Source organism: Cyanistes caeruleus, chromosome 6 (genome assembly GCF_971803275.1).
Source record: "Cyanistes caeruleus chromosome 6, bCyaCae1.hap1.1, whole genome shotgun sequence".
Taxonomy (NCBI): Eukaryota; Metazoa; Chordata; class Aves; order Passeriformes; family Paridae; genus Cyanistes; species Cyanistes caeruleus.
This window is the reverse complement of record NC_141706.1, coordinates 66,578,535-66,591,751: the sequence shown is the minus strand read 5'-3', so window position 1 is coordinate 66,591,751 and position 13,217 is coordinate 66,578,535. Positions and strand designations below refer to the sequence as shown.

The 13,217-nt window shown below is 55.1% G+C and overlaps 1 protein-coding gene across 10 annotated transcripts in view; it reads right to left on the bottom strand.

The window, feature by feature from the left end:
• TRIM9 (tripartite motif containing 9) overlaps positions 1 to 13,217 on the bottom strand; it is a 56,144-nt gene that overhangs the window by 21,958 nt on the left and 20,969 nt on the right. For all 10 annotated transcript variants that reach the window (XR_015287815.1, XM_086892330.1, XM_086892329.1 and 7 more), the window contains exons 2-3: positions 4,088 to 4,183; positions 3,449 to 3,571 (exon numbers count right to left, since the gene is read on the bottom strand). Coding sequence is in view for 9 of the 10 variants with exons in the window: in XM_086892330.1 (XP_086748456.1) it covers positions 3,449 to 3,571; positions 4,088 to 4,183 (219 nt within the window). In the remaining variant the exon portion in view is untranslated. The remainder of the gene's footprint in view (positions 1 to 3,448; positions 3,572 to 4,087; positions 4,184 to 13,217) is intronic.

Sequence of the window (13,217 nt, the reverse complement as noted above, 5' to 3'; positions counted from 1 at the left end):
CTTCTTGAGGCTGTTACCTCAAAGAGATTGATCCCAGCTGGGCTCTTTAGCAGGTCAGATTTTGAGGGGATTTGGGAAGCTCCATACAATTTGTGGTCATTTTTAGCAAATACCATTTTTCCCCCCCAATTTAAGTGCTAAATAAGACAACAGCCAGCACCTGGCTGTTAATTCCAGCCTATAAAAAGGGGTTTTTGTGCACTCCCAGAAGTTCACCACGACCCTAAAAGAAGGACAGTTCTTTCCAGAGCTTTTCTTCACCAAGATGACATTAACTATAATTTACATTTTAATTTTAATACAGCTCCTAGAAGGCAATAACATCTCCACTCAGCTCTATTTAGCTGCCTTCCTCCTTTTTTTTTAGTACTCCAGTGGGTAACAGATTTCAAGGCACTCACAACCTTCCCAGTGCCTGGGATGGGTCCTGCTGGGAATGTCACAGGGGGGACACGGATCCTCCTCACCCTGGGTCACCCTGGGGATGGAGGGGGGTGTCCTGAGCTTCACCACGGAGCTGCACACCCAGATGGAAAAATCCCAGATGGAAAAATTGCCAGGACAGACCCTGGCAAGGTTTGAATGAGCTGAATCCAGAGCTTTTTCCAGGTGGGTGTTTCCATGGTGACTCAAAGCTGGGAGAAGCAGAGCTGCTGTGTCACCAGGAACCCGATCCCATGGGGAACACCAGGTTCCATTGGAAAATCCTGACTGCAGCCTTGGAGAAGGAGCAGCATTTCACCTCTGGAGATCCAGTGCCACAGATAAAATCCCCTTTATGCTGAGTGTAATTTGGGAAATGTGGCAAATGCTGCCTGCCTGAACAGCCAAAGCAGCCTGGAGAAACCATGGAGCAAAGGCATCCCGTGGCCTGAAGGCTGGAAAAATGACTGGAATGGTCCACAGTGCTGCTGAGAGCTTCAGGAGGTGCTCAGTCTGTGTGTGTGGTGGGATGAGGAGAGATTTCTTCCTGGGACAACACTCCAGGGAAGCCTCTGTGTCCCCTGCACAAAGCTGCCTGTGCTGGAGGACATCATCCCTTGGGAATGACCCCACTGCTCCTCAGGACCACAGGGAGGAGGAGCAGGCCCCAGGGCTCCTGCAGAAGTTGTTTGTTGAAGCCCAGGTTCTCAGTCTTGAATCCAGCTGCAGTGGGAGGCTGGAGAAGGGCAGGGAGATGTCCCTTCCAAGCTGGTGTCCTCACAAGGCTCTCCCTGCTCTGGAGTAATTAGTGCTGGCCCAGAGTCAGGCCTGGATTAGTGCCTGCCTCCATGGAATGTGTGTCAGCACAAAGCAGGGCAGCCCCAAAGCCAAGCCCACCCCAGATCCAGGCACACAGAGATGGGAACTCGACCTGGGAGCTTGGGCCGTGTCCTCAGAGGTGCCTGTGGCCCCTGCCAGGGGCTGGCTCTGTCCCCCTGTGCCTGTCCCTGCTCCCTCCTGCCAACATCCCCTGGGCAGCAGCTGCAGCCATGGAGACACGGCTCCAGGACAGCAGCTTGGATCTGCAGGGCTCCCTGGCACTGCCAAGGCTCCCTGCTCTCTGTGAGCACTCATCTCCCAGCGGGACAGGCTCCAGGACAGGGACAAGTGTTCACACAGGACAGGCCTCCTGTGGGAAAGGGAGAAGTTCCCAGCCCAAGTCAGTGCTCAGAAGTGTCCTGTGCTGATGTGAGCATCACCCAGGATGATCCCCACAGTCCTGCAGGCCTCACCCTGGTCACAATTCCACAGAAAGCACAGGCCAGGAGGTGACCTCTTGCTTATCTGCAGATGGAAATGGGCCCAAGGTCATCTCAGAGTGAGTGTAAATCACTGCAGCTTTACCCACTCCAGTGGGAACATCAGATGAGCTGTGAGGAAGGAATTCCTGGCTGGGAGGGTGGGCAGGCCCTGGCACAGGGTGCCCAGAGCAGCTGTGGCTGCCCCTGGATCCCTGGAAGTGCCCAAGGCCAGGCTGGACAGGGCTTGGAGCAGCCTGGGACAGTGGAAAGTGTCCCTGCCATGGCAGGGGTGGGACTGGGTGGGATTTGAGATCTTTCCCAAAATAAACCATTCCATGATCCTGGTTCTAACTGGATGAGGCTCAGGTGCCACAGAGCCCTCCCTGCCCTTCCCAGGGCACGTCAGGGAGGGTCAGGGAGTGAAACTCCAGGGCTAATTTAAGAGTCCTGCCACAAACCCTTTCTTGTTTTAAGGACCGGGCCCATGACAAAGCCCAGCCCATAACAAGGGTGGATGGGGGTGGGATGGAGGCCACAGGACAGGAACCAGCAGTGGGATGCAGATCCATGGACAGGAACCAGCAGTGGGATTCAGATCCATGGACAGGAACCAGCAGTGGGATGCAGATCCAGGGATAGACAGGAACAAGCAGTGGGATTCAGATCCATGGACAGGAGCAGTGAGATTCAGACCCATTCCTCCAGCCAAAGGCCTCTGTGGGTTGTGCTGAGCAGGGAAATTGCTTTGTGCTGCCTGGCTTTGTGAGAGTTTAATTAAGCATGCCCTGAAGGGGATGAGGGAACAGGAGCCCCCCAGGCTCTGGGGGTCCCCTCTGTGCTGTGGCTCTTTGGGGTTGTCCCTTGCTGCTGGCAGTGAGCACTGATGGTGGGCTCGGTCCCACAAAGCTGCCATTGTCCCTCTCCCCATGGGAATGGTCCCATGCAGAGAGCACTGGTGGCCTTCACCCTCGTTTGAGGCAGCTCCAGGAATCCCTCTGCAGCCTCCTGGGTGACCCAAAGCAAGGTCCAGAGATACAGAAGGCAGAGCACTGAAATGACCTCGGGAGAGGGACCCTGGGATCACAAATGTGGGTGTGACATCTCTCAGCTGGACTCCAGCACCCATGGCCAGGGTGCAACCCCCTTGTCCAACAATTCTGGGCATGGCTGCACCTGTTGCACTGCTCCCAGCTGAGATCTGGTGCTTGGCTTCGCTTCTCAGCCCCACATCAGCTGGAAAGACGTGGAATGACACAAACCAGGAGCTGCCACTGAGCTGCACCTCTGCTCCCCAACACCAAAAATCTCAGTGCCAGCACCACCCCGAGGCCAGGAAAGCAGAGAAATCAGAATAATCCTGCTCCTGCTGACAGCTCATGACCATGTCCCTCAGGACCTCAGCAGAGGTTACAAGCACTCAGCATCCTGCAGCACCATTCCACAAGCTTGGGAGCAACGTGGGACATGAACAAAGTCACTTTCCATGCTGTACACGTGGTTCTGCTGACCTAAGGACTAGAAATGAACCTGATAATTCAGTGGGAACCACCTGGAGGGAGCAGCACTTTGTCAGGGACACGCTGCGAGTTGGGCATCTGCAGCGAGATGGAACTCAGGTGGAAAAGGAGTGGCTTTCCAATGACCTCCCCAAAAAACCAGCAGCCCAATCCTCCTTCCCAGCCAGTGCCAACCCTGCTGGAAGCTCTCTGACCACCCAGGCTCACCTTCAGCTTGTGTTCATGCTCCTTGTTGACCCGGGACAGCAGCTGGGCTTTCCTTCTGTTGAGGGCGTCGATGAGGGCGTCACACTGGGCCACCAGGCAGGCCTCGAACTCCACACTGTTCTCCTGTGGGGCAAGAGGGGGTCAGAGCCCAGGGAATGTCCCCAGTCCAGCTGGAAAACTGGATTTTCCTTTCTAGTGGTGCCACACGGGTCATCTTTGCACGTGCTGCCACCCAGGAATCCACAGCATTGGGTATCGTGGAAAACGAGGTGGCAAAAACGTGGAAAAAGAGGTGGTGGCAGGTGAGGAACAGGTTTGGATCCACCCAGGGCAGGGTTTGGATCCACCCAGGGCAGGGTTTGGATCCACCCAGGGCAGGGTTTGGATCCAGCCAGGGCAGGGTTTGGATCCACCCAGGGCAGGGTTTGGATCCACCCAGGGCAGGGTTTGGATCCACCCAGGGCAGGGATGGGAAGGGCTCAAGGACTCTGCGGTTCTGGGGGGGTTCAGGGGGGTGACATGGAAAGGGAGGTGTGGGTTCCTTTGGGAGAGCACCCAGCACACCAAGCTCGGGAAGAGGGACAGGGAATGGCTCATCCTGGTGGGAAGGGGCAGTTTCTCAGCCTGGAGACTCCGTACCTGGATTTGCTGCACCATGTTGCGGAGCTGGACCAGGAATTCCTTTGCCTCCTTGGCTCTGTCTGACAAACCATTCAGGGCCTGGGAAAGCTGGCTCTGTGGGGGAAGCAAAGAGGAAAGTCATTTCCATGTCCAGGACTCCTCCATCCCCCTGGATTGGGTGGGATTTGGGACAGGCATCCCACCAAGGTGTGTGTGCCTGAGAGCAAGGAGAGGAAAAGCAGGGTTAACCATCATCTCAGAGACCCTGGCTTTGGGAAAGCAGATATCCCGTGTCCTCCTCCTCCACAGGCATCCCTGGGTGATCAGGGACAAGCCACATCCACCCTGGGTCTCACAGCGAGCCATCTGCTCCCTCCCCTGGATCTGTGTCCTGCAGGGAATCAGCAGAAATCCTGCAGGATCTGTGCTGAGAGCACAGGCCAGGTGAAGGTTCCTGCAGAACACCCACTGCTCCTTCTCCCTTTGGAGTGGGAACACTCCCACAGCCCTGGCCGTGCTGGGCTGAGCAGCAGAACGTGCTAATGACCATCATTATGTTCATCAAATGCTTTTTCATTCCCATGGCACTTCCCAAACACTCAGGAAATCTTCCCAGTCTCCCCCCTTCCCGATTCCAGCAGTGTTTGGGTTGTCTCAAGAGCAAATCACCCTCAGCAATTTTCCTCTGGGAGAGATTTTGCCTCTTTTGTGGTTTGAGGGTTTTTTGGGGTGATCTTTCTTTGAGGAAGACACAGAAGGGAGCTGGGAAGGTGGCTGATGTCCCCCCCAAATCTCCAAAAATCCACTGTGTCCATCCTTCCAGGGATCAGGATGTGGGTGATGGGAAGTGAGAGGGGAGCAGGGCTCTGCTGAAATCAAGGAATCAGGAACAAAACCCAGCGCTGCCACCTTGCAGAGCCTTTAAAGGCCCAGAAAATAATGGCCCAGAAAATGACCCCTCTGCTGCTTCCCTGGGAGATGTTAATCTCACCCAAGTGCTTCCTGCATTTCCTCTGTAATTTATCATGCCCGAGTCGTGAGGATGTGGAGCTAATCAGCAAATGCATCTCTAATAAAAATGGGATTGCTAAATCAGCTCAGCAGGTCCCCCCCCATCCCTCCTCCCTCCCCCAGGCAAGGTCAGAGCCCTGCAGGGACAACCCAGCCTCTTCCAGAGCCTCCACCACCCTCCTCAGCCCTCCTGGATTTGGGAAGATGCCCCAAGCCCAGCAAGGTGTTTTGCTGAGAGCTGTGTTTCTGCAGGGCCCCAGCCCCTGAAGACACAGGCAATTAATGGAAAAAATCAGCAGGGGTTGGTTGTGTTTACAAGCTCCTCATTAAAACTGCAGCATGTTGGGTCGGGGTTGGTTGTTTTTTTTTTTTCCCTTTAAAGTCTTTAGAAGGCTTTTATTTCATTTTTTTTTCCCCCCCCATTAACACACATTTCATCGAGGGTATCTTTAGATCAACATAATTCTTTGAGGCTTTCCTGATGGGAAAGCTTTTTAAAAGTGAGTTTAATGTTTCATAAGAGCTCTGTGTGTGCTGTCCATGAAAGCTCCTTCACCCCAGACACCCCCAGACCCGCAGCAGAACGGCTCCCGTGGGGCAGCAAGCTTGGAGCCCCCACAAAAAGCTGCTCCATCAACTCAGAGCATCCCTGCCTGTGGTCCCACTGCACCCCTTTGTCAGCTCAGCCCTTCCCTCTGCTCCAGGTGCTCCTGATGCCTCCAGTGCGAGTGAGGTGCATTCTCCAGCCTGGTAAATGCAATTTTCCCATCATTTTAAGGCCAGCTCCTACACATGGGTGGGCACAGGAGCTCCAAGGTTCAGCTTTTCACCAGCAGGAGCTTCACTCCCATCTCCAGGGTGGGTCCCCCTCATGCTGGAGCTGTCCCAGAATGAAGCCATTCCCTGTGTCCTGTCCCTCCATCCCTTATCCAAGTCCCTCTCCAGCTCTCCTGGAGCCCCTTCAGGCCCTGGAGTCCTCCACAAGAGCTGTTAATATTTCTGACACACACTGGAAGGATTTCCCCTCTCTGCAACAACCTGGAATGCTGCACTTGGCATCTCCACGCCACAACAAAACCGTCGTGGCTTTTTGGGGTCGGGAGCCTCCATCCACGGGATCATCCAGCCACCCCATGTGCTGGGGTGCCAGCCCTCAACTAGCACAGGCAGGGAAATTAATGACTGTGAAATGAAGAAAAATCCCATTTACCCATGCCTTAAAATCAAGGGAGATTGCTCTTTGAGGAGAGCTGCCCTCTTTTCTCATTGCTCTCCTTGCAAGGCGGTGAGAAGAGACCTCTGTGATTCACATTTGCATTAATGGGAGCTAAGCATTTCAATCTCTCTGTCCCCAGAGCACTTAGGGAGAGAATCTGTCCTCTCTCCATAACCCTCCTCCTCCCCAGGCATGGCTGACAAAGGGATTTCTGTCACCCTCTCATTCTCCTTTGTCCCAGCACAGGGATGAGAGCAGCTGGTGCAGAAGATTGAGGGGCTCCAGGCTCCAAGAGATGAGAGAAAAGCATCATTTTAACTCTGCATGGTCACAACTGCTCTGGTTTTCCTCCTGTACAACCCAGCTGCTGGTGATGGAGCTCACCCAAGTGAACTTTGAGGGAGCTGGGCTGGTTATTTTTGGAGGCTGGATGGGTGTGACAGCTCCAGCCACCAGGAAAAGCCTCAAGTTCAGCGGTGCTGGACAGGACAGGACAGCAGGAAGTTGGTCCCATTTCAAACCCCAGCTTGTTTGCAGGTTCTGGCACCAGGCAGGATCATGAAATCACAGAATTGGTGAGGTTGGGAAAGTCCTCGGAGATCGTGGGAGTCCCCAGCACTGCCAAGGCCACCTCTGAGCCGTGTCCCCCAGTGCCACATCCACACGGCTTTTAAATCCCTCCTGGAACGGTGAGTCCAGCCCTGTCCTGGGCAGCTGTGCCAGGGCTGGACAAACCTTTCAGGAAGGAATTTTCCCCAATATCCAATCTAAACCTCCCCTGGCCCAGCCTGAGGCCATTCCCTCTCCTCCTGTCCCTGTTCCCTGGCAGCAGAACCCGACCCCCCCGGCTGTCCCCTCCTGCCAGGGACTTGTGCAGAGCCACAGGGGCCCCCTGAGCCTCCTTTGCTCCAGGCTCAGCCCCTTCCCAGCTCCCTCAGCAATTCTCCAGCCCCTTCCCAGCTCCCTCAGCAATTCTCCAGCCCCTTCCCAGCTCCCTCAGCAATTCTCCAGCCCCTTCCCAGCTCCCTCAGCAATTCTCCAGCCCCTTCCCAGCTCCCTCAGCAATTCTCCAGCCCCTTCCCAGCTCCCTCAGCCTCTCCTGGGGCTCCAGACCCTTCCCAGCTCCGTTCCCTTCTCTGGACAAGCTCCAGCCCCTCTTTGTCCTTTCCAGCACAGGGGACAGTCACTGCCCTGCTCCTGTGGCCACTCTGTGGCTGGCACAAGCCAGGTGCCTTTGACCTCTCTGCCCACCTGGGCTCAAGTTCAGCTGCTGCCAACCAACATCAAACTCACCAAAAGAGCTCAGGGCCTGCTCTGACACCCCAAGAAGTGCAACCAGGCCCTGTCTCTTCTCTCCTTCCAACCAAGTCACCTCCCAGCCAGTTCTTCCACCGGAGCATCCCCGTGGAAGCAGAAGAGGAGAGGAATGCCAGGGCAGGGAAAGGAGCTGTTCCCAGCTGTTCTGCTCCTGCCCTCCAAAGGCTGAGGAGCTGTCACAGATGCTGGAGTTGAACTCATGCGAGTCTTTCTTTTAATTAAAAGCACAGGACCTGCAGCCTTTGAATCTTGAGGCCAGCCCTCTGTACATGATGCCTGACTAATTAAAATGGGATGTTTAATTAAAACTTGCATTCAGTCAGGAAGCTGATGAAGCTAAACTGCCGCTAATTGGCTTTTGGCTCCAGCCAGGAGTGCCTGACTTTTGGATTCAAGGCTGTCTCTGAGAAGAAACCAGGAGCTGCAGCCTGGGCTGAATCTGCCCCTCAACTCAGGGCTCAGATAGTGCCATGGCCTGGGATCCTGGGGGGTTGGTCCTTGTGTCCTGGGATCCTGCAGGGCTGGTCCTCATGTCCTGGGATCCTTCAGGGCTGGTCCTTGTGTCCTGGGATCCTTCAGGGGCCAGCTCTTGGGCACTTCCAGGGATCCAGGGGCAGCCACAGCTTCTCTGGACACCCTGTGCCAGGGCCTGCCCACCCTCCCAGGCAGCAATTCCCAATTCCCAATCTCCCATCCATCCCTGCCCTCTGGCACTGGGAGCCATTCCCTGTGTCCTGTCCCTCCATCCCTTGTCCCCAGTCCCTCTCCAGACCAAGGCCAGGCTGGATGGGGCTTGGAGCAACCCAGACCAGAAAGAAGTGGGATGGAATGGGATGGTCCTGAACATCCCTTCCAACCCAAACCATTCCTTGATCCTGTGATTCTGCGATCTCAGCTGCAAATATCTGTAACTCTGAGCCAGAGCAGGTGACAGGAACAGGCCATGGGTCTGAACACGTGGCTCTCCTCAGCTCTCCACCTTCACTGCAGCCATGCCAGGGAATCTGGGGTGTGCAGGAGGAAGCTGAAATGTAAATCCTTCATGGAACAGCCCCTGGGAGAGCAGATCCATGAGGGAAGTGTGGACCTGGATTGCTCCTGCTGTCCCTGCCACAGCCTAGAGAGCAGCTGGGATGTGCAAAGAGGATCCTCCACACGATCTGGCTCCCTGAGGGAGGGATCTGCACAGGGAATTATCCTGGGGACAACATTATTGCCATTGGAATTAATTCCAGGGCATGGAACATGCAGAGAGGTCCCTGAACCTCTGGAAAAGGAAAGGATGACACTGAAGCCACCCCTGTTAATCTAGAACCTGGTGGGTCCTCCTGGGGCCCTTTGCCAATGCAGCACTGGGAAAACCCCAGGCAGGACCTGAGGAGGGAGGACACCCCAGGTGGGGGGGACACTTTGGGGTTTGTCACCTCCATGGACACTCCCCAAGGACTCCCAGCCCATCCTTTCCCGTGCCAGGGGGGGGATGGGGTTGGTTTGGGATGCAGGGTGGGTGCAGAGCATCAGCCCTCACCCCTCTGCAGTGCTGAGGGCACCCCTGGAGACACAGACTGTGCACAGAGAATTTTCCTCCTGCAGCCCTCTCCTTCCCAAAGCTGCCAGTGGGAAATCCTGCTCCAGAAGGGACTGGGGACCAAGCCAGGATGGAGACAGTGGGGAATTCAGCTGGGAAAAAAACCTCACATCCCCTCTGCCAGGCAGGGCTGGGGGAGGCCGTGCAGTGGGGTTTGCCCCATGCCAAACCCCAAACCCAAAGCGCTGCCTGCCAGCTGCCAGGATTTTGTTAAAGCCACTTATTTCTTTCACAGTGTTGATAACACAACAAGCCAAGAGCAGAAACCCCTGCCAAGCCCTCGCAGTTTGGAGGCTTCATCAGCCCAGCCCAGGTGGTTTTGATTTATTCCCACCACAGTAATTGTTTATTGAGGTGGACACGCACCCGTCCTCCCCTGCAGCGAGGAGCTCTCTGGGCAGAGCTGGGCATGGCATCCCTGTGATCCCACCATCACAGATCCCAAATCCCACGGATTTAGGGAGAGCTGGGCTGCAGATCCCCAGAAGCAGCCCCTGGAATGTCCATGAGAAGGGGAGGGACAGCTCTGGACAGCTGCCTGTCCCACAGGAGCCAGGCTGGCAGCAGGATGGCCTGACCAACCCCTTGCACACGTGGCTCAATCCCTGCCCGTTTCAGGGCCCAAGCCCCACGTCCATGGGATATTTTCCTTCCCCAGGGTTGCCCTAACCTCCCTGTGAGGTGATGCTGGCAAGATCCAGCCGGAGCTGAAGCCCCCAGCCCCGATGTGCCGTGGCTGGGGTGCACAGATGGCTTTGTTCAGGCAGACACAAGGGCGCTGTATTCCCTCAGCAGGCAGAACTGATTCAAAAGCTCCAGCCTGGAAATAAAACAAGGATAGATTCTTTTCAAGCATGACCTTACTAAAACCCTTTCACTGCCTCCCATGTGGGATCCCCAGGCCCTGGGCAGGCACACGGTGCTCTGCCTGCTCCCAGCCTCGCTGGGGGCCATTCCTGCTGCATTTAGTGTTTTATTCAGCCTGCCCACAGTGACAAATCCTGCAGCAGTGACACTGTCTGCCATCCATCTGCACTTGCCTGGGTCCAGCTGCCTGCCCAGAGCCCCTCACCCCACACCCTGAGCAGCCCCCAAGTTTGGGGATGCTCCCTGAAAGGAGATTTGTAACTTTTTCAAAATTTATTCGCTGCTGGAAGCAGGAGATTCAGGGTAAAAACCAGCAATTCTTCCCCTGGCATGGATTCTAAGGCACATAATAGTTATGTCAGAGCTGTGAAAGAACAAGTGTGGCCTGCAGAGCTCCTGCTAGGAGCCATGTGGATGAGGGCCCGGCTGGAAGGGCTGGGATGCTGCGGGGACAGGTCACACGCTGATTTTTCCTTGCTGAAATGGAACAGCAAAGCGTTTTGCTCCTGCTGGGAATCTTTGTGCTCACTTGAACCTGTCATTCCCTGGCTCCCAGGCCAGCTGGTGCTCTGCAGCCTGCAGGGATTCCTCAGCAGGATTTGGGAGAAGCCTGGAGGAGGAGGAGAACCCCTGAATTCCAGCGTTCCTGCTCTTTGATCCCATTTCTTTGAGGGGCAAACCAGGCGTGGAAAATTTCCCCAGCAGAAGACACAAAGCCAAGTGGCCTGAGAGAAAACAGCATTCCAAAACCATGGAGATGGTCTTGGAACCCACTTCCATCAGTGGGATCAGCCTGGGTTTATCTTATCCCCCTGGAAAAGAGCTGCTCTAGGATGACTCCTTGCAACCTGATGAATCCTAAAATCATCAAAGGTTGGAAGAGACCTCCAAGATCATCAAGTCCAACCTTCCAGGTTGGCTGAAGCTGAGCAAGGCCAGTTTTGCCCTCAGGGACACTCAGTGTGACTTTCTTGGCTGGAATTTGGACTGAACAAATACCAAAGTTCTGGGGTGTCCTGGGCTGCTCCTGACTGTGAGGATGTATTAAAGATTCTCTGTCCTTGCTTTGATATAGGATTGAGTCTTTGATTTTTAGGGAGAAGAAATGTAAGCAGCTCGCAACAGCCCTTTGATTTTGTCCAATTAATTCCTGGTTTGCTTCATTAACGACCACCAGAAAATGATCTTAGCTTTTCCCTGCCAACACCTGACATGGGCCCCTTTGAAAGCGCAGGCAGAACTGCAGGATCTCTTACAGGGATGCTGAGAAAAACTCAACCAGGAGCTGCTGCTCTCCCACAGCTACAGAGAGGGGCAAACAAGGTAAGGACAGGAAGGAAAACCTCCAAATATCCATTTGTTGGGTGATTTGGTGATGAGACTCTCTCTTCACGCTGCAGGAGAGACAATTGGGTTGTGTCCCTGAGAGGAAGCGCTGCAGCCCTGCACACGGACATCAGGGTGGAAAATCAGGACAAGGGAATTCCAAATCCATGCTGAGTCTGGCTTTTTTTGGGGATCTGAGCCCTGGCAAGAAGACCCCCAGCTTTGCTAAGGGCTGGTTCTTGTGTCCTGGGATCCTGCAGGGGCCAGCCCTGGGCACTGCCAGGGATCCAGGGGCAGCCACAGCAAATCTGGGAATTCTATTCCAGAGTCTGCCCATTCTCCCAGCCAGGAATTCCCAATCTCCCATCCAGCCCTGCCCTCTGGCACTGGGAGCCATTCCCTGTGTCCTGTCCCTCCATCCCTTGTCCCCAGTCCCTCTCCAGCTCTCCTGGAGCCCCTTCAGACCCTGCAAGGGGCTCTGAGCTCTCCCTGGATCCTTCTCCTCTCCAGGGGAACATTCCCAGCTCTCCCAGAGCAGAGGGGCTCCAGCCCTTGGAGCAGCTCTGTGGCTCCTCTGGACTCTCTCCAGCAGCTCCACATCCTCCTGATCTCCAGTGTTCTCGTCCAGCCTCCTCCCCTGCCCCTTATTTAACTGCAAACCATCCCTGGAGATGACAAACTGGGATTTTCCATGTGAGCCACTGCACTGGCCCGGTGGCCACCTGAGCCAGAGGTGACCACTGGAGCCTGGCTGGGTGACCCAGAGGGAGCTGTGAGCTCTGCACCTCAGAGGGCAGCGCTGGGGACACAAAGGTGACACCTGGAGCTGACCCTGGAGCTCAGGACACCAGCTGAGACTTTAAAAGCCATTTCCTCCTGTCTGCTGGTGAGGGGAATCCAGGGCTCTGGGGCTTAGGAGAGAAGGGAAAATGCCACAAGGAGCAGGGATCAGCTGAGGGGGGGGATTAGCTGCTAAGCAGCCTGCTCAGGAAATGCAGCTCCATTAACGACCTTTCTCTCTAATTAAGGCTCTGCAATGAATTTGTTGCTTCTTAAGAACAACAGGAATGCTCTTTCTGTGGCTGCTGAGATGGGGGAGATCTTCCTTGATCAGCCAGTTCCTACTGACCTCCTCCAGAAGCTGAACTCAGCTTCCTGAGGCTGCTCATAACTGGATCCACTGCCTTGATTACCTGGCACTAATTAGCAATATTACCCCTGATATTTGCTGTGCACTGATTTCCTCAACAGCTGCAGCAGCGCAGTGGGGAACTCCATGTCAATAATGCAGCTCCCTGGATTTCTCCTGGATGATTGTTCAGGGCTGGATCTGTGCTGGCCAGGGGAGAGAAAGGACAGCAGCTCTGGGTAAGGTGCAAACGAGGTTTTCCAGGGTATTTCTGCAGGTTCCCTTCAGCTTGGACTTTTCCTCTGGGTGTTTTGTCCTGGATGTTTGTCTGCAATGAGTCTTGCCCTTCATCATTCCCAGGGAAAGGAAATCTGCCAGGATGCAGCAGGCAGCCCCTGTGAGGTCAGAATCCCAGAGTGGTTTGGGTTGGAAGAGACCTCAAAGCTCATCCAGTTCCACCCCTGCCACAGCAGGGACACCTTCCACTGTCCCTGATTGCTCCAATCCCTGTCCAACCTGGCTTTGGGCACTCCCAGGGATCCAGGGGCAGCCAGTCCTGCTCAGGGATCCTTTGGAAAAGGGGTGGTGGCAGGAATCTGTGGGTGAGAGCAGGGCAGGACACAGCTCCACTGGGAGAGCTGGATGCAGCTGCTCAGGGACTGGGCTGCTCTGGAACGGCACCACAGAGCTGCAC